The sequence below is a fragment of the Thrips palmi genome, unplaced genomic scaffold (assembly GCF_012932325.1).
Source record: "Thrips palmi isolate BJ-2018 unplaced genomic scaffold, TpBJ-2018v1 HiC_scaffold_18, whole genome shotgun sequence".
NCBI lineage: Eukaryota > Metazoa > Arthropoda > Insecta > Thysanoptera > Thripidae > Thrips > Thrips palmi.
This window is the reverse complement of record NW_023144627.1, coordinates 8,503,477-8,525,171: the sequence shown is the minus strand read 5'-3', so window position 1 is coordinate 8,525,171 and position 21,695 is coordinate 8,503,477. Positions and strand designations below refer to the sequence as shown.

The 21,695-nt window shown below is 48.8% G+C and overlaps 2 protein-coding genes across 3 annotated transcripts; one reads left to right on the top strand and one right to left on the bottom strand.

The window, feature by feature from the left end:
* The first annotated feature begins 8 nt into the window (after positions 1-8).
* On the top strand, positions 9-11,080 carry LOC117644441 (voltage-dependent calcium channel subunit alpha-2/delta-2-like). 2 transcript variants are annotated; one of them, XM_034383933.1, is made up of 22 exons: positions 9-208; positions 470-551; positions 659-772; positions 851-1,049; positions 4,326-4,361; positions 5,567-5,705; positions 5,788-5,892; positions 5,981-6,080; positions 6,156-6,317; positions 6,864-7,121; positions 7,193-7,285; positions 7,363-7,419; positions 7,497-7,664; positions 7,742-7,941; positions 8,027-8,229; positions 8,312-8,462; positions 8,548-8,735; positions 8,832-8,977; positions 9,058-9,272; positions 9,349-9,617; positions 9,710-9,786; positions 9,883-11,080. In XM_034383933.1, exons 1-22 carry the CDS (start codon positions 114-116, stop codon positions 9,994-9,996), a joined length of 3,171 nt encoding a protein of 1,056 aa, XP_034239824.1. In that variant the 5' UTR covers positions 9-113; the 3' UTR covers positions 9,997-11,080. The 2 variants fall into 2 exon arrangements, with proteins under 2 accessions (XP_034239824.1, XP_034239825.1); XM_034383934.1 differs by lacking the exon at positions 4,326-4,361.
* Positions 11,071-13,984, bottom strand: LOC117644442 (zinc finger protein 665-like). The gene is made up of 2 exons (XM_034383935.1): positions 13,827-13,984; positions 11,071-12,833 (listed from the first exon to the last, which is right to left on the bottom strand). The coding sequence occupies exon 2, from the start codon at positions 12,827-12,829 to the stop codon at positions 11,654-11,656; it is 1,176 nt and encodes a 391-aa protein (XP_034239826.1). The 5' UTR covers positions 12,830-12,833; positions 13,827-13,984; the 3' UTR covers positions 11,071-11,653.
* Positions 13,985-21,695: the final 7,711 nt, after the last annotated feature.

The following is a 21,695-nucleotide window of genomic DNA, read 5'->3' as shown; positions in this document are numbered from 1 at the left end:
TGCCCCCTCCCCCTCCGTCCCATGTGCGCGAAACGGAAATCAATAACACAGGCTCTGAAAATTGTCTGCTAGATTTGGTGTCAGAGACACCAATCTAGTTTGATTTTTAACAAATGGGTCCAAATGAGATGTGGAATGTGGTCACTTGTCTGATAATCATCGGCTCTAAGTATGTGTCATGTGATAATCCGCTGCCCGACTTGGAGACGTAAGTATGCGGGCAGGCTCAGGTGTGTCGGTGACATTAAGGTGGTTCTTAAAATCGTAACTTAACACTTTGAATGGCATTGTTTGTTACTTTTGCTTTGGTGTCAATCGACTTGATTTACTGCTTGCTGTTCAAGGCCTCCGGGTCATGTGACATTATTGAGGTTATATAATCGTGTGCTTTGCCAGTTATGAACTTGGCTAGCAGACCGTTTCCACTCGCTCCTTGTTGACATCAATGGTCTGATTGCTTAATTGACAGGTTATCACAGCTTTCTTCCAATTTGGAGAAAAATTTGATGGCCTCCCTCTCTCACATCTTGAAAACAAGTACTGCTGTGGAGGTATGTCGTGTACTTTTTCTCCCGTCAGTTTTGCAAGGCTCTAGTCTGAACTTTGTTTGTCACTATTCTCATCCTTGCTGATGTCCTGGTATCCTTTTGTTACACAGGCTTACTCAAGTGCCCGAAACATGGACTTGGTATCAGTTAATGGGACCAAAGTTATAGATGAAGTAATTTCCAAAGCAAATGAATTTCTTGGGAAGAAAGAACAGGCACTGCAGGTAAGCAATTGCACAGTTTTCTATCAAATTTTCCTTGTTTTTCTGTTTCTGATTTCTATTAACTTCTATGTTATGTAGCGCTTGTATGATGCAGCCAAAGATGCCGAAGAAAGTTATGAAGAAGATTTGACGTTGACACTCCGTCGGGTACAATTTTTCAATGTGAAAGGAACTGAAGCAGAAGAGGATGGAGCTTTGATCTACGCTCCAACATTTGGGCAGAATGTTTCCTTGAATAGCTCTGGAGTGCACATTCCTCTCGAAATCTTTGAAGGATGTAAGTAAACAGAAGTTATTTATAGATGTTTTTTCTTCTTCTCACAACATCATTCCAATTTCTTGAAATCATATCGTGACATTTTCTTGTTGCCATTTGTTTTAAATTTCAAATTTAGTACCTATGCAAAGATTCAGTAACAAAAAGATGCATCTATTTCATTTTCATATTGGGTCTGGGTTTTGCTTGCTCATTTCACAATTTTACAATGTGTATCTTCTTTTGCTTTGTGGTGCATGTCAGACATTTGTTATTCTGTATATAAGCAGAAACTGAAGCTGCATTTGTGTTTTGGGCCACTGTAGCAGACTTATAATTTTATTTATGTTCATATATTTGAGAAGCTCTTATGCCATACTGTGAAACATTTCACAAAAACTAAATTTATGGTCAAGGAAAATTCAATTTCTATTTACAGATATACTTGTTTGGTCTACTATATTGTTCCCAGATCAAATAGTCTGTTGTTTAAAGTGCATTTAAAATTTAATAAGACTCTTTAGAGCTAATATTTAATCCAGAGCACTTTAAAAATATAAGAATATTTGATGCTGTTATGTGTTTCATTCTCAATTTAATTGTTCTCATTGTGTAGGAGCACAGTTCTTACTGTATCTATCAAAACTCCACTTTCTTAAATATTTTATGGCACTTTGCATGCCGAATGAAATGACAATTTGTGTCCTATTCACGTATTGTCTTATGAATCGATCCGTTGAAACAAGATGTTTTGCCCGAGCATTATTCGTCTTGCTTAATCTTATCGGCACACCTCACCATACTGAATGTTGAAACTTGGAAAGTCTGCCAGTCTTGTGCATGTGTTGTCCCACAGGCATAAAGATCTCCCTTAATCACAGCTCAAGACACGAGGCGGTGGCACAGGAATGACGATGTGAGTGGGGTGTTTTTTAGGACACAACCATGCCCGGTGCATAGCCACCAGCATAGCGCGCGCCGCGGGGAAGGGAGGCGCCGAGCTGCCTAAGGGAGACGGCTGCCCAAAGCGGGCTCCGTCCTTTACTCCCGCTCCTAGCATCTCACGGAAGGGCCGGCGTACGTAGGGAACACCAGCATGATGCAAACTGTTTGACCACATTCGGTGCCTGTTCCAACTGATTGACTAGTGCTGACTTCTACATTTCGAGGAGCAGTGTTTGGTTTGGCTTCAGAGTTGTCTGTCTCTTTCCAGTTCTGACTCACTCCCATTCTAGCTTTGTAGTTAAATATTCAATGTGTTAGCGGCCACCTGCTTTGATTTTTTCACTGGTCCTTGTTTGGATCCTGGGTGATCACTTGGCAGCTCTGAAAGCAAACCAAACCTGGCGTTTTTGTGTGTGTTAGGGCCAGGGCATGCATGGCCATAGAAGACCAAGAAAACTTTCTGACCTTGCATTGTTATTTGTTATAGCAAACATGACTCCTAGCTTCCCTTTCCTTTTACTGTGTGTGTCATCTCTAGAGAATAGAAACACCAGAAGAGACTGACCAAAGAAATTGTGGGTCTGGAGTTCTTGAACTGCATCTTCATAGATCATGATCAAGTACGTAGATGGTAGATGGATGAGAATGGGTGGATGCCATTTCAGCATGTTATGTTTTTTCTTCAAGTACTTTGCATTTGCATTATTATGATAGGAGAGAATGTTAATACAGTTCAGATTCCAAGTATATTATTCACTTGATTAAAAATTTGACAGTCCAGAGGTGACAGAAACTGGGGTTTCATTCATTTTACTATATGTTGCTGAAAATCTTCAAAATTTCTGAGACTGCAGCAGATAAAGTGCTGCTTCAATGTAAAAGTCAGCATAATTAAGTGTTGATCTGATTTATGCACTATAAATTAAATTAATTGATAATGTATAAAGCAGGTACCAATGTGTATAAATTTTGTGTTAGAGTGTGTGAAATCAGCATAAGTTCGCTCCGTGAGCTCCCTTAGCATTGAGAATCAGATTGCTTTTGCTTTTTGTGAAAATTTTCTTTATAAAAGCAGCAAAGCTGGGGAAGAAGGATTAAAGGACAGGAATTGTATAAAGCCCATTTTCTAAAAATTATTTACTCTCTCAGCCTAAGAGCCTTCTCAGGACACACCAAATGACTTTCAAATTGAAAGCAGGAAAGTGAGAAAAGTGGTGTGATTCTCTTCTACAAATAGCCCGTTTTTATAGCGTAGGATTCACTGAGGTGTGAATTTGTTTGACTTGCAGCATCCTTGCAAGTTTGGACAGCTCTCAGTTTGTTTTGCATTCTTTTTTCAAATTTTTAGGTACTGTAGTTCTTAAGTGTTTGTGTGTTGTGCTGGCTTAATGTCCTCATAAGATGATATTTTCTCTCTTTTTCTGCCATCTTTACCTTTGCTTTCATTCATCATAGAGGTAATCTGAAGAAGGAAATGTCATCTTTGCATTTGTAGGAGTTAAAATTGTGTTTTCTCTTTGCTGTGTGCGATTGTTGAACTATTTTTCATTGTGTTTCTGTGGTTTACTGGTTACAGTACTTCACTTAGAGTGGTGTTGTCTTGTTTGTGTAGAGCACTTTTGTTTGGTGTGTTTTGGTCATAGGCTTTGAAAGTTGCTATTCCAGTAGAATACTGTCAAAATTCTTAGTTAATCTAAGATTTCCAGGCTTTTGCTTTTCTTTAAATTTGCGCTCTATTAAGAATTTGGAAAGCAGTTCTGATATTGGAAAGCAAGTGTTTAAAGCCAGACTTTGAAGTGAATGTTTGCTTGCTGTGGTTTTGAACCAGAGTGTGACATGCAACATGGCATGCGTCCATCTCCTTCATTCCTTGTTGGCAGGATTTATTTCATCTGAGTGTGGAATGTCTCAGTGACATTAAAATTCTTTGGAAGTATGTACATAGATGTGGCACTTTGAGCTAGGCACACATCTGACATTATTTAAATTCTACTTGTAGTCAAGAAAAAGCATCTCAACTTCAATTGAAAAGAACTTTCAAGACTATCTCAATCCAAGTTTCCATTTTTTAAAAATCACCTCTGGTGCCATAGTTTGTTTTCACAAACTCTTTCATGCTGCAATCGACTCCACACACCTTTTTTTCTCTTTGTTTTTTTTTTGTCCTTGTTCTGATTGTGTTTTCACAGAGTCTCAGAGTCAGTGACTACAGTAAAAAATTAGTTGTGATGCACAGCCATAGTTTACCCCCATGTTTCTTTACTATCTTGGAGAGGGGAGCAGTCTCAAAATGGCACGATGCTACAACTTGACGGTCTCCAAGCACAATATCTGACCAATTTTTTGTTTTAGGGATGGGATCTCTCTTCAAACTGGTTTGGGGTCATGGTATGTGAATCAAAGTGTTAATTCATTCAGATCTGCCTCGAATTGCAATGCCTTGGCTTGGCATTGCTTGGCATGCACAGCTCAATTGTACAGATTGTGTAGGTTTTCTTTCATTCATCATCACTAAAGAAAAAAGAATGAGTGCCTCTTGCTGAGCTTTTAGGGCTTCCATTATACTACCAGAGTTGAGCATTATCTTTCAGGGCCAAGTCCCAGCAAATCTTGTGAAGTTCTTCTTTTCCTATTTGTTTGAAGTATCTAGATCACTTCTATGGCTTTCTCATAATTTTCCACAAAGCTACACAAGAATTATAACAGCAAGATAAAATTCTTCAGTAAAATTCATACACTGTAGTTAGTCTAGTACATTTGCACTCATTGCTTATTTGTACGTAATATTTTCTATTGCACACTTTGCAAACCAAGGACCACAGTCATTTTCTGAAAAGAAAGTGTCTTGTGACGGAGTTATTTTAACTTATTATGTAGGGTGGGGCGTTTCTTATCTTGCTTATGTAAACCCCTGTTTTCAAGTGAACCTTAAAGTAATGATTCACATATTAATCCCCATGGGTTTTAAACAATGAGATTTTTATGTTATGATAGTTAATGAGCTTAGTGACTAAACAAAGCCACTTATGTGGAGAAACAAGGAATACATAATTGGATAAGATGGCAGGTTGATTACACACTTTGATTTTCCCACTCAAGATTTATTAAAGATCCCCCCTCCCCCTCCCCTCTTTGCCCAAACATCATGGATAGTTCTGATGTCTCACCCCCTTGCTTGCTAGAGATGCACGTGTTGCATTTATTGTAGACCAATCTTAAACAAATCATTTGTTGAAATTTTGCTTTTGTTTAAAAAGTGGCTGTTGTATTTTTCAGAAGTTACTTTATCATAAGATCATTACCTTTATATGGTAACTGAGGTATGTATGGATATAATTTTTCATGGGTACATCATCGCATTCCTTCTGTCTTAAAGTTTCTTTTGAAAGGTGATACCAACCATAAATCCAATCCTAATCCAAGATGCTTATCACACTCATGTGGTTGCATCTCAACAGTTAAACATCATTTCTCCAAACATAAATTTTTTAATTAAAAATAATTTAATAATAACAAAAATTGTAGATTTGATTAAGGAAGCTATTTTCAAAACTTTTCAAGATGGATCACTTGGTTTTTTATCCTGCTTTCAGATCCAGAAATCCTCAATGGATTGCGGTGGAGTGCAGCCTTAGACAGAGTTTTTACTAAAAACTTTGAGGAAGATCCTACGCTACGCTGGCAGTATTTTGGCAGTGCACGGGGCTTCATGCGTATCTATCCTGCCCTTCGGTGTGTCCCTTTTCATGCACCAAAGTCATAATAGCTTCTTATTCTCTACATAAGACCTTCTAACATTCGTATAAAATTTCAGGTGGCCTGAAAATCTAAACCCACCAGATTTGTATGATGTTCGCAGAAGACCATGGTACATTCACAGTATTTCATCACCCAAAGATATCATAATCCTCATTGACAAGTAATGCATCAACAAATAGCTGACAGTTAAATGTAATTTTTTTCTTTTTAATATTTTTGAAGAAATATCTATTTTTGTGTTATTGCAGAAGTGGGAGTGTTCATGGACAAACAATTGATATTATGAAGATAGCTGTAAAGGCTCTGATTAAGACCCTTTCTGAAGATGATTATGTTAATGTGGCATGGGTAGGTGCCTGTTAAATTGCTAGAATAAGTAAATATATTGTTTCTTTTGGGACATCACCGATACCTCGTTTTCAGTTCAACAATGAAGTAAACTGGGTTGTCCCGTGCTTGGACAGCCTTGTTCCTGCCACTAGTCAAAACAAACGGGTTTTGTTGGATGCAGTGGACCGCCTCCATGAGAGCAATCTTACTAGTTATGAAACTGCTCTTGAGTTTGCTTATGACGCATTTCAGAGGGTCAGTATTTGCTGTTTGTTTTGCTGATGTTTGTCCTTAAATATTCCAGCTCCAGCATGGGCATTGGAGTTTTGGTTCTAGACAAGGACTGTTAAGCACTGCAATAGAGCATTGCACCTAAATGTTCCTTTTCATAATGATAACAGATTTCTTTTTGCATATTTGTGAGACTTGGTTGTTTTACTTTTATTTGGTTCTGCAATGAAACCTATTCAATTACTGGCAATCTTTAGTTTTGTCTTGCATGTTTGTAGCACTGTAGCTAGCTTATATAATTCACTTTATTTTACCATTTCAATTCCTTTTTTTTTTTTTCGTTTATGTTGCTTTAGATTCTGTGTCGTGTGCATGTCAAATAGCATCGAGTCCTCACTCTAGCCAGGGCCTAGTGCATGAATGTATCAGATGGTGCACATTTACTTGCTGTTATTGGTCCTCACCGCCAAAATAAGGTATGGCATTTGTTAAACTTAAAAAATATTGTTTGGTTCCCTTGTAATAGAAGCCTTTTACTTTCTCAGTGCTTAATCATTTTATTTTGTGCAGTTTTCTGAAAGCCGAGAACCTTGGGAGGGAGCCAACTGCCATAAGGCAATAATGTTCTTCAGCGACGGTGGAACAGAGTGGCCGCACGAGCTCAGTGCTCATCTGTGCAATGAATCGACTGAAGATTGCGTCAGGGTGTTCACTTTTGGCTGTGGGCCTCACCCCATTCCTACAGTGATCCTCAAGAGCATGGCCTGCAAAACACGAGGATATTTCAGCAGTATTACGGCTTTGGGTGCTATTCAAAATCGGATTCAGGTAGTAAAAAGAATTTTAAGCAGAACATTCTGTTGTTATAGCAAATTTTAAATTAAATTTTAAATTGACAGGATTATGTCAGAGTCTTAGGACGTCCATTGGTTTTATCTGATGAAGGAACCAAAGATTTGTTTCACTGGCACAATGTATACATTGACAAAGGAGTGAGTTTCTTCTAGAACCATTTCACTTGGTCTTTCTTTGTGGTTCCTATTTTTAATGTGTATATTTTGTATCTCAGGGTCTAGGACCTGTTGTCACTGTAACTCTGCCAGTCGGAAGTACATCATATGATGTGGTGAGTGTCTCCATAAAGTGATGGTTTTAGCCTAAATCCATATGCGTGCTTTACAAAGGATGTCTCGTTTCTTCCAGCGTGATCCACTGCTCCTAGGTGTAGTTGGTACTGACATACCCACCAGTGATCTGGAGGACCTCTATCCCAAAAACTTATTGGGAGCATTTGGATATCCTTATGCTATTAACAACAATGGTTTTATCGTTTTCCACCCTCAATTGCATCATCACATGTCTTATCTGCAGGTACAATTTGGATGTTCTGCTCTATTGCTTTTTCTGTGCTTTGTTCTCGATGTGATTCTCACTATTTTCTGTGACAGGGAGAAGATCCACCTAATATTGACTTGACTGAAGCAGAGGGATCTGATTGGGTGATCTTGGAAGCAATGCGAGAAGCCATGGTACGGGGACATTCTGGTCATGCAACTCATGAGAAAGCTATCATTCCAGTAGGGCAGGGACGTGCTGTACTTGTGTCTATGAACCACTTTTATGGTGCATTAAAAACTTCCAATTTTAGGTAATAGTTCAAGCTAGTAATTTCCTGGTGTTTATTTTCTTTAGCCTGATAAAATTATTACTCGTATGGTTTGTTACTGTTCTAGAATGGGTCTGGCTTTACCTCTTGGTCATGCTACCATAAATGTTCAAAATGTGCCTCTAAAAGTAGATCACCTTGCCGGCCTACGCAACCTCCCAGGTTCTTTGCTGGCCCCTTGGAAGTTCTGCAGTGAAATTGAAAATAGCCTAGACTCTCAGGAACTTATTGAGGTGTTGCTTATGTCCCTCACGGAAAAACAGCATAAATGTAGGTGGTTTTATTGCATATTTTATTCCCAATCATGAAAATATCCTTGGAGTGCTATGTGTAATATGCCTTGCTAATGCAGGTAATGTTGGCATGCTGCGACACTTACTAATGGACATGGACAAGACTCGGGCCTTAATCTCTGAATGGGAGAAGACTAGCCCTGAAGTCCAGAATATTCGAAGCCGTTTTTTCAGTACCGAGGGTGGTCTTACTGTTGTTCATCCTGTTAGGTAGGAAAAACTGAAAATTGTTGTCCTTTCTTAACTTTTAAATGTGTCCACTCCTCTTGCTAAAGTTTCATTTTACCTTGTGCAGCCGCTTAGCAGATTATGAAGGAAATCGGAACCCCCATAAGAACCATCAGTATTTAAGAGCTTTGGCTCGTGATCACTGTGTGTTCACTCCAAGCCAACGGGATGGAGAAGACAACACTCAAATTAATTTGCTATCCATCGCATGTCCTGTTCAGTTTCAAAAAGGAAACAGTGTTATAAAAGTTGGGGGTATGTTTAATATGGCTCAGTGTTAATTACATTTTTTTTTTTGTTAGTAACATTGCTTAATAATTCAATTTATTGTTGGTTTTTGTTTGATGATAGTTGCTGGAGTGGAACTGGATCAATCAATGGCTCAGACTGAATTTAACAGAATCTTGCAGTTTTATTGTGCTGATAATGAAACTCTTCATTGCTACATGCTTGATGATAATGGCTTCATTGTCTCATCAAATCTACCAAGAATTCAGGTAAATCGCTGGTTTCAGGATCTAAACCTTGTACACTCTTGTGTTTTGATGGTTCTCAAGCAATGACTTCTTCCAAATAGGCTGGTGATTTTATTGGTCAAGTGGACCCCCAACTGGCTGGTAGTTTGATTGATGGTGGATTTTATCGACACCAAGAGCGGTTCAATCTTCAGGCTTGGTGCTTGCGAGGTGCAAGTGAACCTACTCAGTCTGCTTCTAGATTAACTACTCCTTTCTTATTTCTTATTAAAAACATTTGGAGTGCTCTGTCCAGTTTCCATGTCATCATTCACAGGTATGTATCTCTTGCTGCCCATTTTTTAAAAACATACAATTTTTTTTTAGTAACAATCTCTCTTTGTTTGCTTTAGTATCATTTCATGGACAAGGCCAGCGCCAGTGGAGTCATTCTATGGATGGGAGCTGATACGGCGTAACTACAGCTGCATTACAAAGGCATCGTGGCTTGTTATGAGCAACAGCCTGTCCCGACCCATGGACCACCATTTCAGATGTGGAGATTGTTCTCGAATCATTTATGCCAATCCCATGAACTTGCTTAGCGCAGTGCTAGTCGTCTCTGAACCTCCGTGTGATTGTGCTGAACCAGCTTTCCCCATTTCCTTTTTTCCCCAAGAAGGTACATTTCTTTCCTGAAGGATTTTACTTGTTTGAAACTTTTATCCAAAGATAAGGTTGATACATAAATTATATTGTTTGTTTTTCTTTCAGATGCTGGTCCAGACTACTGCAGCCGTCAGAAAGTTGTAAGAGAACGCAAGCACAGGTGTTACAGCTATACCAAAAATGTAGGTATTGATCTTGGTCTGCTTGGTGGGCCACCATGGTTTACCCTAAAATTGTATCTTGATCTGAAAACATTTTCCTTTTTTGTTTTCTTCAAGGAAAACGGAACTACCTGTTACCCAGGCGATTTTCCCAAAGACGGAGTTTCTGCACCAAGAATTTCCTGGGTCCTTCTTTGGACTATGATTTGTTTCCTGAAAGCTTTCTCCTAAATTCAACTTGTACTAATGATTCGGTCCTTCCATAACACAATTGAATCTTCCTTGTTAAAAAATACTGATGGATTTTATTTGTTTCATTCTCTGATCAAATTTCATGCTCACTCGCAGCTAATTAGGGAATTAAAATCAGAGCTCCAAAGACTTCTATGTTTGGTCGTTGAAACACTTGAATCTCTAGACTGTAGTGTTTTGCTGAATTAATGGACCTCTCAACTAACTCACCAGTTTTCTAATGTAGTTGAGGTATGAGATTGATGCACTGAGATGTTAGTTTTAAGTATGATGTAGTCTACAGATACAGGGTCCAAAGATTTTTAACTGTTAATGCTAATTGAAAAGTTATTTTACCAACTTTAAATCTTTGTTGTTTGATGTAGTTTAGTTTTCTATCTTGTTTAGTCAAATTTACTAATGATTCAAGTCCTTATCTTTTATAGAATGAAAGAAACTGCTTTGTTATCTGTTGCCTCTTATTTAGGAGCTTGCATTGGTGCTCACTACTGCTGCTTGTGCTCAAAGTAATAGTAGACTATGAAATTGAAGTCTTGTTAATGTGATGAATTGGAAAGACACTTGTTATAAATTGAATTTGTTATCCTAATTTTAAGAGCTTTCATAAATTTGGGCTGTTTGAATTCAAACCATGCCTAGAATATTGTGATAACGTGTTTTGTGGATATTAACTGAAACATCAACTTGAGAATCCTCCTCAGCTCAGAAATGTCGGAGAAATATCATTGCTGTTAGCTCATGTGATACTGGTTGCAAATGGCTGAGTTTGTATAGTTTTTTTAAAATGTGATCATGTCTAGCCAGGGTTTCATAGCATCGTTATCAAGTGTGAAAATTTTCTAGTTCATTAGGCCAACTGTCATTTACCATCTATCTTCTCTTCTGTGTGGTGTATAACCCTGTCTTACTAGCAGTATTATTTCCTCTACATGTATGCATTTAAATTGGATTACTTTATAATCACACTTGCTAGTTGTCATGGAAAAAGCACAAAAGAAATCTGAGTAGACTGAATAAGTAGGAGGATTTTTGTACAAAAACAATAAAAAAAAGTTACAAGAAACATCAGTTTATTGCATTTAAAAGCGTGTACACTAGAAAGAGTACAACTGGGTATAACTATTTGTACTTTCGAAACTTGGGACTAGTACAAAACTAAAAACTTCATTAAAATAAATATGAGGGGGAACATGAGTTCAAAATTAAATAAGTAAACACATATAAATAAGAGATCACCATCATTGAATGACATTTCACCATGAGAAATACCATCTTGAAGACTTGGTCTCTCGAACACGTGTCATCCCAAAGTCTCGACAAAGTCACACGTAAGAATTAAATCATCAATCAGAAAATCATCAGAGAAAATAACATTAACAGGTCCCCCTCTTAAAATGCTTCCATAAGCGAATCACAACACAATAACAAATTCAGCGTACATCATAAAATGACTAATACGTGGATTGTGGTTCTGAACTAAAAATAGAGAAAGTTTGAAGCAATCTGTCAATAATAATAAAACACATAAGAGCATAGCGAAACCCACACTGAGAGTGAACTCGTCAGCAAGTAACTGATACGACACACCAGAACAGTCCGAAGGTATCACAGGCATGCACGTTGCTAGGAGGACAGTCTACAGCGCCTGCTGCAGATCGTTGAGGACTGCCACCGCCACCTCGTCTTCCGTCCTGCTGTCGTCGGCCTCCCCGTCTCCATCTTCCTCCTGGCCTTCCCTCTCGTGGAACGCGGAGTGCATCCGGAGGTCGTAGCCGCGTCGGAACTTGCGGTCGCAGCCGGGCAGGGTGCAGGGGTGGGGGAACGAGTTGGTGTGGATCATCTCGTGCATCTTGAGCGTGCTCAAGGTGGCGAAGTCCCTGGAGCAGGTGATGCAGAGGTAGGGGCGCTCTCCAGTGTGCGTGCGCCTGTGGACGTCAATGCAGCCCTTCCAGGCGAAGCGCCGCCCGCAGTCGCCGCACTGGTAGGGCTTGAAGCCAGTGTGCACGCGGCTGTGCGTCACCAGGTACTCGCGCCGGGCGAACACCTTCTCGCACTGGTCGCAGGGGTAGGGCCGCTCGTTGCGGTGCACCATCAAGTAGTGGGCCTCCATCGTCTCCCGGATGACGTAGCCGCGGCCGCAGTCCGGACACACGTAGGGCTTGGTCACGGGGTGCTCCTCGTTGGAGTGCCTCGTCAGGAGGTTCACGTGGGTGAACCGCTGGGGGCACTGCTTGCAGGCGAACCTGTACGCGTTGCCTTCCGCGCCGCCCGCCTCCTGGGGCTGCTGCAGGTCCTGCTGCTGCTCTTCCTGGGCCTGCCGGTGCAGCTGCTGCATCTGCTGAGCCCGCTGCTGCAGCTGCTGCTGGATCTGCTGGTGGACGTGCTGCTGCAGCTGCTGCCTCTGCTGGGCTTGCTGCTGCTGCAGGATCTGCTGCTGCAACTGCTGCATGCGCTGGGCCTGCACCTGCAGCTGCCCCGGTGCAACTTGCTGGCCTTGCTGGGCTTGCTGGCGCTGCTGCAGCAGTTCCACCTGCTGCTGGCGCACGGGGTCGAGCTGCGGGGAGTTGGGGCCGCCGGCGTCCTGGGGCCCTCCAGCGGCGGCGACCTGCACGCGCAGCGCCAGGCGGTGCATCAGGGTCTGGCCGGGGTGCACGGGCGCGGGCGCGTTGGGGTTGGCCAGGACCAGGGGCTGCATGTCGTCCTCGGAGTCCAGCCGCGGCGACAGCGGCGTCGCCAGGGCGCTCTCGGCGCTCTCGTAGTCGGAGTGGCCGGAGCCGTCGTCGCTCGACAGGGACTCGTCGCGGCGAGACATGGTGCTGCAACAGGTGGAACGGGGCCGTTAGCAAGGAGGCGCGCTGGGAGTCCTCTTCGTCGCTCTGTCTCTCTCGCATCTCCGCGGGGCGCCCCATGAGTGCGAGAGAGGCAGAGCGACGAAAACGACTCTCGGCTTCATTCTGCTCAAGTCACATTCATAGACGCTTCAAACAGAAATCACACTCAGATTGTCGTCTCGGGGAGAGAGAGAGAGAGAGAGGGAATGCACGGCGCGAGACGGAAGACAGACGGACGCGGCGGCGCGGCGCGGCGTCCCCAGCGACAACAGCCCGGCCTATTATAGGCCCGGCTGCAGCGGCCCGCGCGCCGTTGGCGGGAACACCACCCCGCCGCGAGAGGGGAAGGAGGGGAGGGGGACGCGGGGGGTGAACAGTGAACAGGACCTAACCTGTTGCCGGGGCCGAGATTCAGCAGAGGCAACTAGAAATCTCAAGCGAAATCGCGACGTGACCACCACAGGCAGGCCCGGGGAAAGCAAGCGAACACCAAAACAACCCCCCGGGAGCCCCCGGTCGACTCCTCGCCACCGGCAAAACCAAAACAAACCGGAACGCGGCACTCGCTCGGCTTCACCGCGAAGGGACGCGACGAAAATTGGCACTCGGTGTTCGGACTTGGCGTTGAGCACTTGGACGGGTCGGTTCGCGGTCGGAAACGCCAACGGCGAGCCGGGAAAGCTTGCCGACGGTGACGCTCTAACCACACAGTGAACGCCCGGTCACTGGTCGCACCAAAAGCAGTCGTCAATCACTGCTTGAAACGAGCACAGCCGAGTGAAAATTCAGGGGGGCAGTTAACCAGTTCACTAGAGCAACGACGCTCGGTTTGCAACAAAGCACTGATTTCAACAAAGCCAGGACACTGCCATGGCAGAGGTCAGCAACCGACGGCCTGCGGTTTTCGCGTCCTAACGAGGAAACGCACACGATTTTCCAGCGCGGCGACAGGGGCACACTTCCAGGGCACTCTCTTACCTGATGTTTGTTGAAATTGGTCCAAGACAGTCCAGAAATTGGCTAAAAATGGAGCCGGCTCCACTTGGCGGGAACTTCGGCGGCGCGGCGACACCAAGAGTGTGTTGTCAGTGACGGACGGAGACCGAATGACGACAAGTGAAACAAAAGCGGGGAGGGCGGTGCGGCGGCGGTAGCGGGTAGCGCCCGAGGGGTGGGGGGGGGGAGGGCGGTTCGGCGCGCTTCGGCTCTAGTTCGGCGAGGTTCGCGGCGTTCGGCAGCGTTCGGCTCGACGCGGGGAAGGACATTTCTGCACTTCGGCGGCACTTCGGGCGCTCGGGAGGCGGACGCCGTCCTTCGGGTCCCTCGGGGTGAGTATGAGAACCGCTGGGGGCGGAAACATCTCGTCGTTTGAACGGCTCTTCGAAGCGTGTGACCCCACCAATGGATTCCTCGTTCGGAGAGCAATCCATTGGCGGGGTCACACGTGCGATTCGAGGCCTGCTTAGCGACTCTGGAGCTCAAAACGCGTCAAGAGTTTTGGCCGCCTCCGCCGGTCTTCTGGCCCAATGCGCGGCGCTCCCCTCAGAGAGCTCAGTTTTATACAAAATCTTGGCGCCACTGCATCACCCACACTGTAGGGGCGCAGTCCGACACCGTAGCAGGGTGGCTTCTGTGGGTACCGCACTCGGTGCGGCGGGCGGCACCAGCCGTCAGGTGCGAGAGAGACAGAAGTTCCGCGAAGGCGCGCCGCTACAATGTCGGTCCGCCTCCACCGTCTCAGCTGTCAGTCAGCTGAGCGGTCCGCACCGCGCGAGGGCGAGCAAGCACGAGCAAGCCAAAACCAAAACAGGAAAACAGCCATAAACCCGGGGACCTTGGCGACAAAGTCCATTCGGGGTGGACGCCGCCGCCGGTGCCAGGACGGCCAGGGCCAGGACGGCCGGCCGGGTCCGGCACCAGATGTTGGGTCGGGTGCCCTTTCACAGAAATATTCGCCGATGGCCGGTGCACCGTGGCAGTGCGCTGACGCACTTGCTGGCGACACAATGCAGCCATGTGGCCGCGGCGCCGCCTGGACATCCCGGCCATCTCGGACCCTCGGACACGGCGCCGCCACGCCGCCACGCTCCGCACAGTGGGCCAGAAGACCGGTGGAGGCGGCCAAAACTCCAGACGCGTTTTGAGCTCCACAGTCGCTATAAATAGGACTCGAACCGAGCGTGTGACCCCACCAATAAATTCCTCGTTCGGAGAGCAGTCCATTGGTGGGGTCACACGTTCGGTTCGAGTCTCATTTAGCGACGCTGGACCTCAAAACGCGTCTAGAATTTTGACCGCCTCCACCGGTCCTGGCCTACTGTACCCCGCTCAGTGGCGGATCCGCGGACGGACTCGCGGCCTCGCGGCAGTGGGACTGCTTCTCCGCGCCGAACGGCCGAACTCGTGTTGAACCGGTGAGGAGGCGGCAAACTCTCGCCCCTTGCCCCTTTGTGGGGTCGCACGCTCGGTTCGAGTTCCTTTTAGCGACTCTGGAGTCCGGAGCTCAAATAAGAGTTTTGGTCGCCTGCGTCGGTCATCAGGCGAACTGTGCAGGCCTGGATCTACATTGGCTTCGATTTCTGGCCCTCTTCTTTTTCCTCCCTCTTCAAGGGAAGGAAGCAGAATGGGTTGCCTAAGTCACTGGCGGCAGGCAACGTCTGATGTGTTGCCTACCTCGCGGGCGCGTCACCGTGCCGGATGGGTTGCCTATCTCGTCGGCACTCCGTCGCGTCGGAAGGGTTGCCTACCTCGCGGGCGCTACACTGTGGCGGAAGGGTTGCCTGCAGTGCCGGCGCCCATATGCTGTGCTTTCGGAAGCAGACTCGCAGCCCGCGTGTGTTGGACGTCGTTTTCGGATCGCAGTATCGCACCGGGAAAGAAAGGCCCCTGATAAATGCCACGAAGTGATCGAAGCCGAACACTAGCTTCTGGTACGAGTGGCCACCGCCACCAGTGCCAGACGAGCTACGTAAATGGAGAAGGATGGACCTTCTTCTGTAGGTTCAAATCGTGGTCCTCCCGAAAACTATGAGTCCGAAACTTGTTTTTCCAGTGGCGGTGCCGCTGGCGGCGGTGGGCCTTGTGTGCCTACACTGCATGAGGCACGTCCCGTGCGTTCAATTCCCCCAATCCCAATCCAGGTGGCATTCCGAGGCGTGACTCGGAGGCGAGAGCTCGGTGGCTCTGTCTCTCTCGCACCTCCGCGGCGCACCCCTTGAGTGCGAGCGAGAGAGACGAGGCGCTGCCCCGGTGCCACAGTGGGCCAGAAGGCCGGCGCCGGCGACCAAAATGCAAGACGCGTTTTAAGCTCCAGAGTCGCATATCGGGACTCGAACTGACCATGTGACCCCACCAATGGATTCCTCGTTCGGAGAGCAATCCATTGGTGGGGTCACACGTTCGGTTCGAGTCCCATTTAGCGACTGTGGAGCTCCGAACGCGTCAGGGATTTTGACCGCCTCCACCGGTCTTCTGGCCCACTGTGGGTGCCCCAGCGTGCCCCAGCGAGGCGAGTGTAGGGGCATTCGTGTAAGTCCTTTGTCAGACCACCGCGGGGCGCTGCGAGTGCGAGGCGCTGCGCACGCTGCGCCGCACCGCGTCGGAATGATTTATATGGAAATATTACAGCCGGATTGGTGCGGGGGAGGGGGAGGGGGATGGGCAGGTGAAGGGGTGGCGGCTTGGGCGCGCCGTGCCTGCCTGCCTGATGGGGACCGGCCGTAAAGCCCAATGCCCCACCACACTGCGAACCGGATGCTCGCTTTCGGCCATCGATCGACGATCTATATCGATTTGCGGGGAAGCCCGGTTACAGTGCAGTTGCAGGTGACCACGACACCTGGGCTCACGGTCACACTTGGTTATTTGCGGCTGCACCACCGCTCTGCGGCCTAAACGCGTTTTGAGCTCCAGAGCCGCTAAATGGGACTCGAACCGAACGTGTGACCCCACCAATGGATTGATCTCCGAACGAGGAGTCCATTGGTGGGGTCACACGCTCGGTTCGAGTGTGTTCGAGTTCGGCCACCATGGTCGGCATGGCGGCGCGTCGAGGCGCGTGCATCGGCCGGCACACTGTGCACACCGTGAGGCACACCGGCAAACACGAGCAAAACGAACAAGTCGTAAAGAGCGGCGGCGCAACACCTCGCCGTCGACTCCGTGCTCTCCGTGGGCCGCGACGCCGCCGCCGCAATCGCCATCTCTCTCCGTCTCTCTCGCTCTCATGGGGCCTCGCGCACGGGCGTGCGTGAGAAAGACAGAGACAGACAGTGCGGAGCCCCGGCGGAGGCAGCCTGCAGGAACTCTGATTTACTGCGACCTGCTACCCCTTCCCCCTCCCCTCCCCCCTCCCCCCTTCGCCGGCTTTTTCGCAGTGCCGTGGCAGTGCCGTCAAGGGAAGTCGGTCCTTCCCTCTTGGAATCGTTCCCGCCTATAATCGCGTTATTTCGCGCAGCGATTCGCCTTGTTGTTGTTGTTATTGTTGTTGGTGTGTGTGTGTGTGTAAGCGCGCCCGCCGAGTGAGGGTGTGTGTGTGTGTGTGTATGTGTGTGAGAGAGAGAGAGAGAGAGAGAGAGAGAGAGAGAGAGAGAGAGAGAGAGTGAGTGAGTGAGTGAGTGTGTGCGAGCGCGATGGCCGCGAGCGTTTAGCCGCACACAGACACCTCTCACCCGTCACGGACCCTTAAACGAATAATAACACGAACAACAACAACAACTCCAGCCACCACCACCACCACCGAAAACAAAAAAAAAAAACAACAACAACAGTATAAATTTTTATTGAGGTGGAAGGTGTCGGGCTGACTAATCCCGCGCCGCACAATACATGACGCGCGATATATTTGCGTCCCAGTCACGGAGCCTCGATGTAATCCCGCATCCAATCGCCTCCCCCCTCCCCTCCCCCCCTCCCCCTCCCACGCCCCCTCTAGGGCACCTCCCGGCCCCCCATTGTACCCCTCCGGGTCCCCGAGGGCACAAGAGGGACGGCAGTGTGCCCCCCGGGGGGTCACCGGCACCACTACACCATGGAGCATCACTCACAATCTGGAGGCGGCATCTTCCAGCTATGAAAAATGATAAGGCCCCCATTCCAAATTTTTTTTCTCCGTGTGGCTCGGAGCGTCCAGGTTTGAAACTAAGTCGAAATGGAGGAAATGTTAAATGGAACGGAGTCGTCACCCCTTCGGCCTGAGGGTGCACTCAGGGCGGAGGCGGGGAGGCGGCCAAAACTCTAGACGCGTTTTGAGCTCCAGGGTCGCTGAATGGGACTCGAACCGAGCGTGTGACCCCACCAATGGATTGCTCTCCGAACGAGGAATCCATTGGTGGGGTCACACGTTCGGTTCGAGTCCCATTTTAGTGACTCTAGAGCTCAAAACGCCGTCTTCTGGCCCACTGTGCTGCTGCGTTGGAGCTTTGCCCTCCAGGTTGGTCCTTTGTGCCGACGCGGTGTAGGAACGCTGAGGTGTACGTGCGGTGCACTGTACCACGGCCTAGGTGATGCGCATTGTCCGTCTCTCCCTCTCTCTCTCTCTTTCTCTTCTTCCTTCGGAATGCAGCCAGCCCACGGGGCGTATCGTATCCAATCTGATTGGCATTTCTCCGATCCAAGGCGGCCAGGGCGGCCAGCGTCCTCACGCCAGAAAAACGGACAGTGCCGCGGGTAGCGTATGAGTCTTCGACAATAAAAATATCGACTTTACTCTTTCCCTACTCCCTCCGCCCTTTCTCCCTCGTCGTGCCCTTAGCGCACAGTGGGCCAGAAGACCGGTGGAGGCGGCCAAAACTGTAGACACGTTTTCAGCTCCAGAGTCGCTAAATGGGACTCGAACCGAACGTGTGACCCCACCAATGGATTGCTCTCCGAACGAGGAATCCATTGGTGGGGTCACAAGTTCGGTTCGAGCCCTGTTTAGCGACTCTGGAGCTCAAAATGCGTCCGGAGTTCTGGACGCCTCCACCGGTCCTCTGGCCCACTGTGCAGCGTGCCCTTGGAGTGCCCTTGGCGTGGCCGCTCCCACCGTGAACGGCTTGAACGCGGCATCCCCTATGAAGTACGGCGTCCCCGCCGTCAAAGTCCCCGGCCGATGGCTTTTGCCCCCGCTGGGCGGCAGTGCCCTTGGCAGTGCCGTGGCGGAGGCCGTTGCCGTGGCGTCGTCGTGGAGGTGTCCGCCGCGTCCGAGACCCTCGTCGTCCCCGGCGTCGTAAGTCGTAATTCAGCGCGGCGTTATGGCCGTGCCTTGGCCATGGCGGTCGTCACGGTGGACAACAACGCCCGCCTTGGCCCTGCGCTCGCGCTGCGTCGCTCTGTCTCTCTCGCACCCCTACGGAGTGCCCCACGGGTGCGAGAGAGACAGCGCCTCGACGTCCCGCAGGAATTAATAAAAGTTTATCTCTGCCGGGTCGTCCGGCCCAGGGGTCATCTCTCTATTACTGCTACCTCGGGCTTGGACGTCCTCCCGCTGGGTGACAGTCTCAGTGTAGGCGCTCCTGCACCAGCAGGCCAGCAGGGGCCGTGCACAAACTGCGTATAACACCGAGGCTAGAAAGTGAGGTTAGGTTAGGCCAGTGTTGCCACACGACGCACCAGTGTCGAAATAAGGGTTGCCATGCCAACCTCAGCCTGCCCACAGGAGCAAAGCCCAGGCATTGCCTAGTAGGCTGGCAGTGGTTGGCAACCCTTTCGACACTGGCGCATCGTCTGACAAGCAGTGTGGGGAATTCAGACCAGGTCGGAAATTGCGCATCCGAGTGACGTCATCCCCGAAGTTTCCAACGCGTCAAGCCGGGCTCTGATTGGTTGCACGCCGTTCCGGCGCCTTTTTGATTGGCGGAATGCTAACGACTCGTTCCTCGAAATAACGAGGAATCACTGAATCAGTGTTCAGGGTGGCGCGCCGGATTACCGCGGCGCCTCCAAGACTCCGAAGCCCCGCACAGTGGGCCAGAAGACCGGTGGAGGCGGGAAAAAACTCTAGACGCGTTTTGATCTCCAGAGTCGCTAAATGGGACTCGAACCAAACGTTTGACCCCACCAATGGATTGCTCTCCGAACGAGGAATCCATTGGTGGGGTCACACGCTCGATTCAAGTCCCATTTAGCGACTCTGGAGATCAAAACGCGTCTAGAGTTTTGTCCGCCTCCACCGGTCTTCTGGCCCACTGACTGTGCCCCGTCCAGTATGCCCCGCCTGACAGGGCTCTTTCCTGTTTCATTACTGCGGGCATGAAGAATGGGTTAGAGTCCGGGAATCGTACCAGCAGGACCAGCCCCGACGGCGGCGGGTTCTCGGTATGAATGCGAGATGACGCCAAGTTTCATTGCCGTCTGTTCTCCTCCTCGCTGATGCCGTTTGTTGATGTGCCCGGCCAACGCTGCTGCTGCCGCCGAGGAGGACAAGCAGGACAAGCAGGACGACGTGGGGCTCTGTGGCGAAAATTCCCACGATGCACCAGAGTCAGAGGGGTTGCCAACCTCAGCAAAGCTGAGGTACTGCCTGGTGGTCAGGCTGAGGTGGGCAACCCTTTCGACACCGGTGCATCGTGGGTATTGGTGTGAGCGACGACCGGCGTCGGCAGCCAAAACTCTAGACGCGTCTCTCTCTCTCTCTCTCTCTCTCTCTCTCTCTCTCTCTCTCTCTCTCTCTCTCTCTCTCTCTATTCGCGTGGCGATGGCCATTCATATTCCAAACGGCTGGGCAGGCAAGCCATCTGGGCTCAAAGGACAAGACGCGAAGGACCGCCACACACACCCTAAGCACCCTGAGCCAGCGCGTTTCCAGACGCTTTTCAAAACCGCTTTTCAAAACTAGTGACAGTCCTCCATTTTGAAGGGCCGGGAGATCATCTGTTCCGACCCTACTTTGTGCGGGGATGACTGTCCGACCCCATTCACCGCGTAGGGCTGCCGAGGGCTGGCCTGGCTGCCCACGCCCTGCACTGCAGGCGCACAGTGGGCCAGAAGACCGGTGGAGGCGGTCAAAACTCTAGACGCGTTTTGAGTAGACATGTGCGCCGCGCCGCCGCTGCGCCGCCGCCGACAAATTTTACCACGCCGCCGCCGCTGACCAAAAATTTGCGGCGCGCCGCCGCGCCGCCGCCGATGATTTTACCGGCGGCGGCGTCGGCGTCGCGACCTTATGCCCAAAATATTTGCATTTCCATCAGCAGCGAGCGCCCAGGGATAGGCAACCCGACGAGCACGTTCTCCGCCGCGAGAACAAAATCTTATTGGAGTGTATAAATTGCTTAATTTTTACCTTTGTAACGAAACTAGTCCACCCTAAAGAACTAGTCCATCAAATTGTGTTTTCTTTTCATGGGCATGTTTTTAAATTGAGAAAATAGACCAAATTTAAGTCAACCACGCCGCCCGCGCCGCCGCCGCCGCCGCCGATCAAGACATCGGCGCAGACGCCGGCGTCGCCGCCGCCGCCGGCTAAATTTCGGCCAAACGCCGCCGCCGATGAAAATGCGGTCGGCGCACATGTCTAGTTTTGAGCTCCAGAGTCGCCGAACAGGACTCGAACCGAACGTGTGACCCCTCTCGGCGAGTCGGCAGCGTGTGACAATGGACCGGATGCTCGGCCCGTATGAATCTCCCGGCCGGACTGCGGTCGCCTGATCGCCCGATCGCCGTGCAGAACCATAAAGAAGGATTTCACAGCTCGGTGTCGCGGGGCGGCCAGGCAGGCAGGCAGGCAGGCAGGCAGGCAGGCAGCCAGGCAGGCAGGCAGTCAGTCATTCAGTCAGTCAGTCAGTCAGGCAGGCAGGCAGGCAGGCAGGCAGGCAGGCAGGCAGGCAGGCAGTCAGTCAGTCAGTCAGGCAGTCAGTCAGTCAGTCA

Bases quoted from the DNA above. Each gene is read 5' to 3' on its own strand.
- LOC117644441 (XM_034383933.1), top strand. From the start codon at position 114: ATGGGTCCAAATGAGATGTGGAATGTGGTCACTTGTCTGATAATCATC. The intron at 552-658 runs GTATGTCGTGTA...TTTGTTACACAG, and splicing joins AAACAAGTACTGCTGTGGAG to GCTTACTCAAGTGCCCGAAA. The intron at 8,978-9,057 runs GTAAATCGCTGG...TCTTCCAAATAG, and splicing joins CAAATCTACCAAGAATTCAG to GCTGGTGATTTTATTGGTCA.
- LOC117644442 (XM_034383935.1), bottom strand. From the start codon at position 12,829: ATGTCTCGCCGCGACGAGTCCCTGTCGAGCGACGACGGCTCCGGCCAC.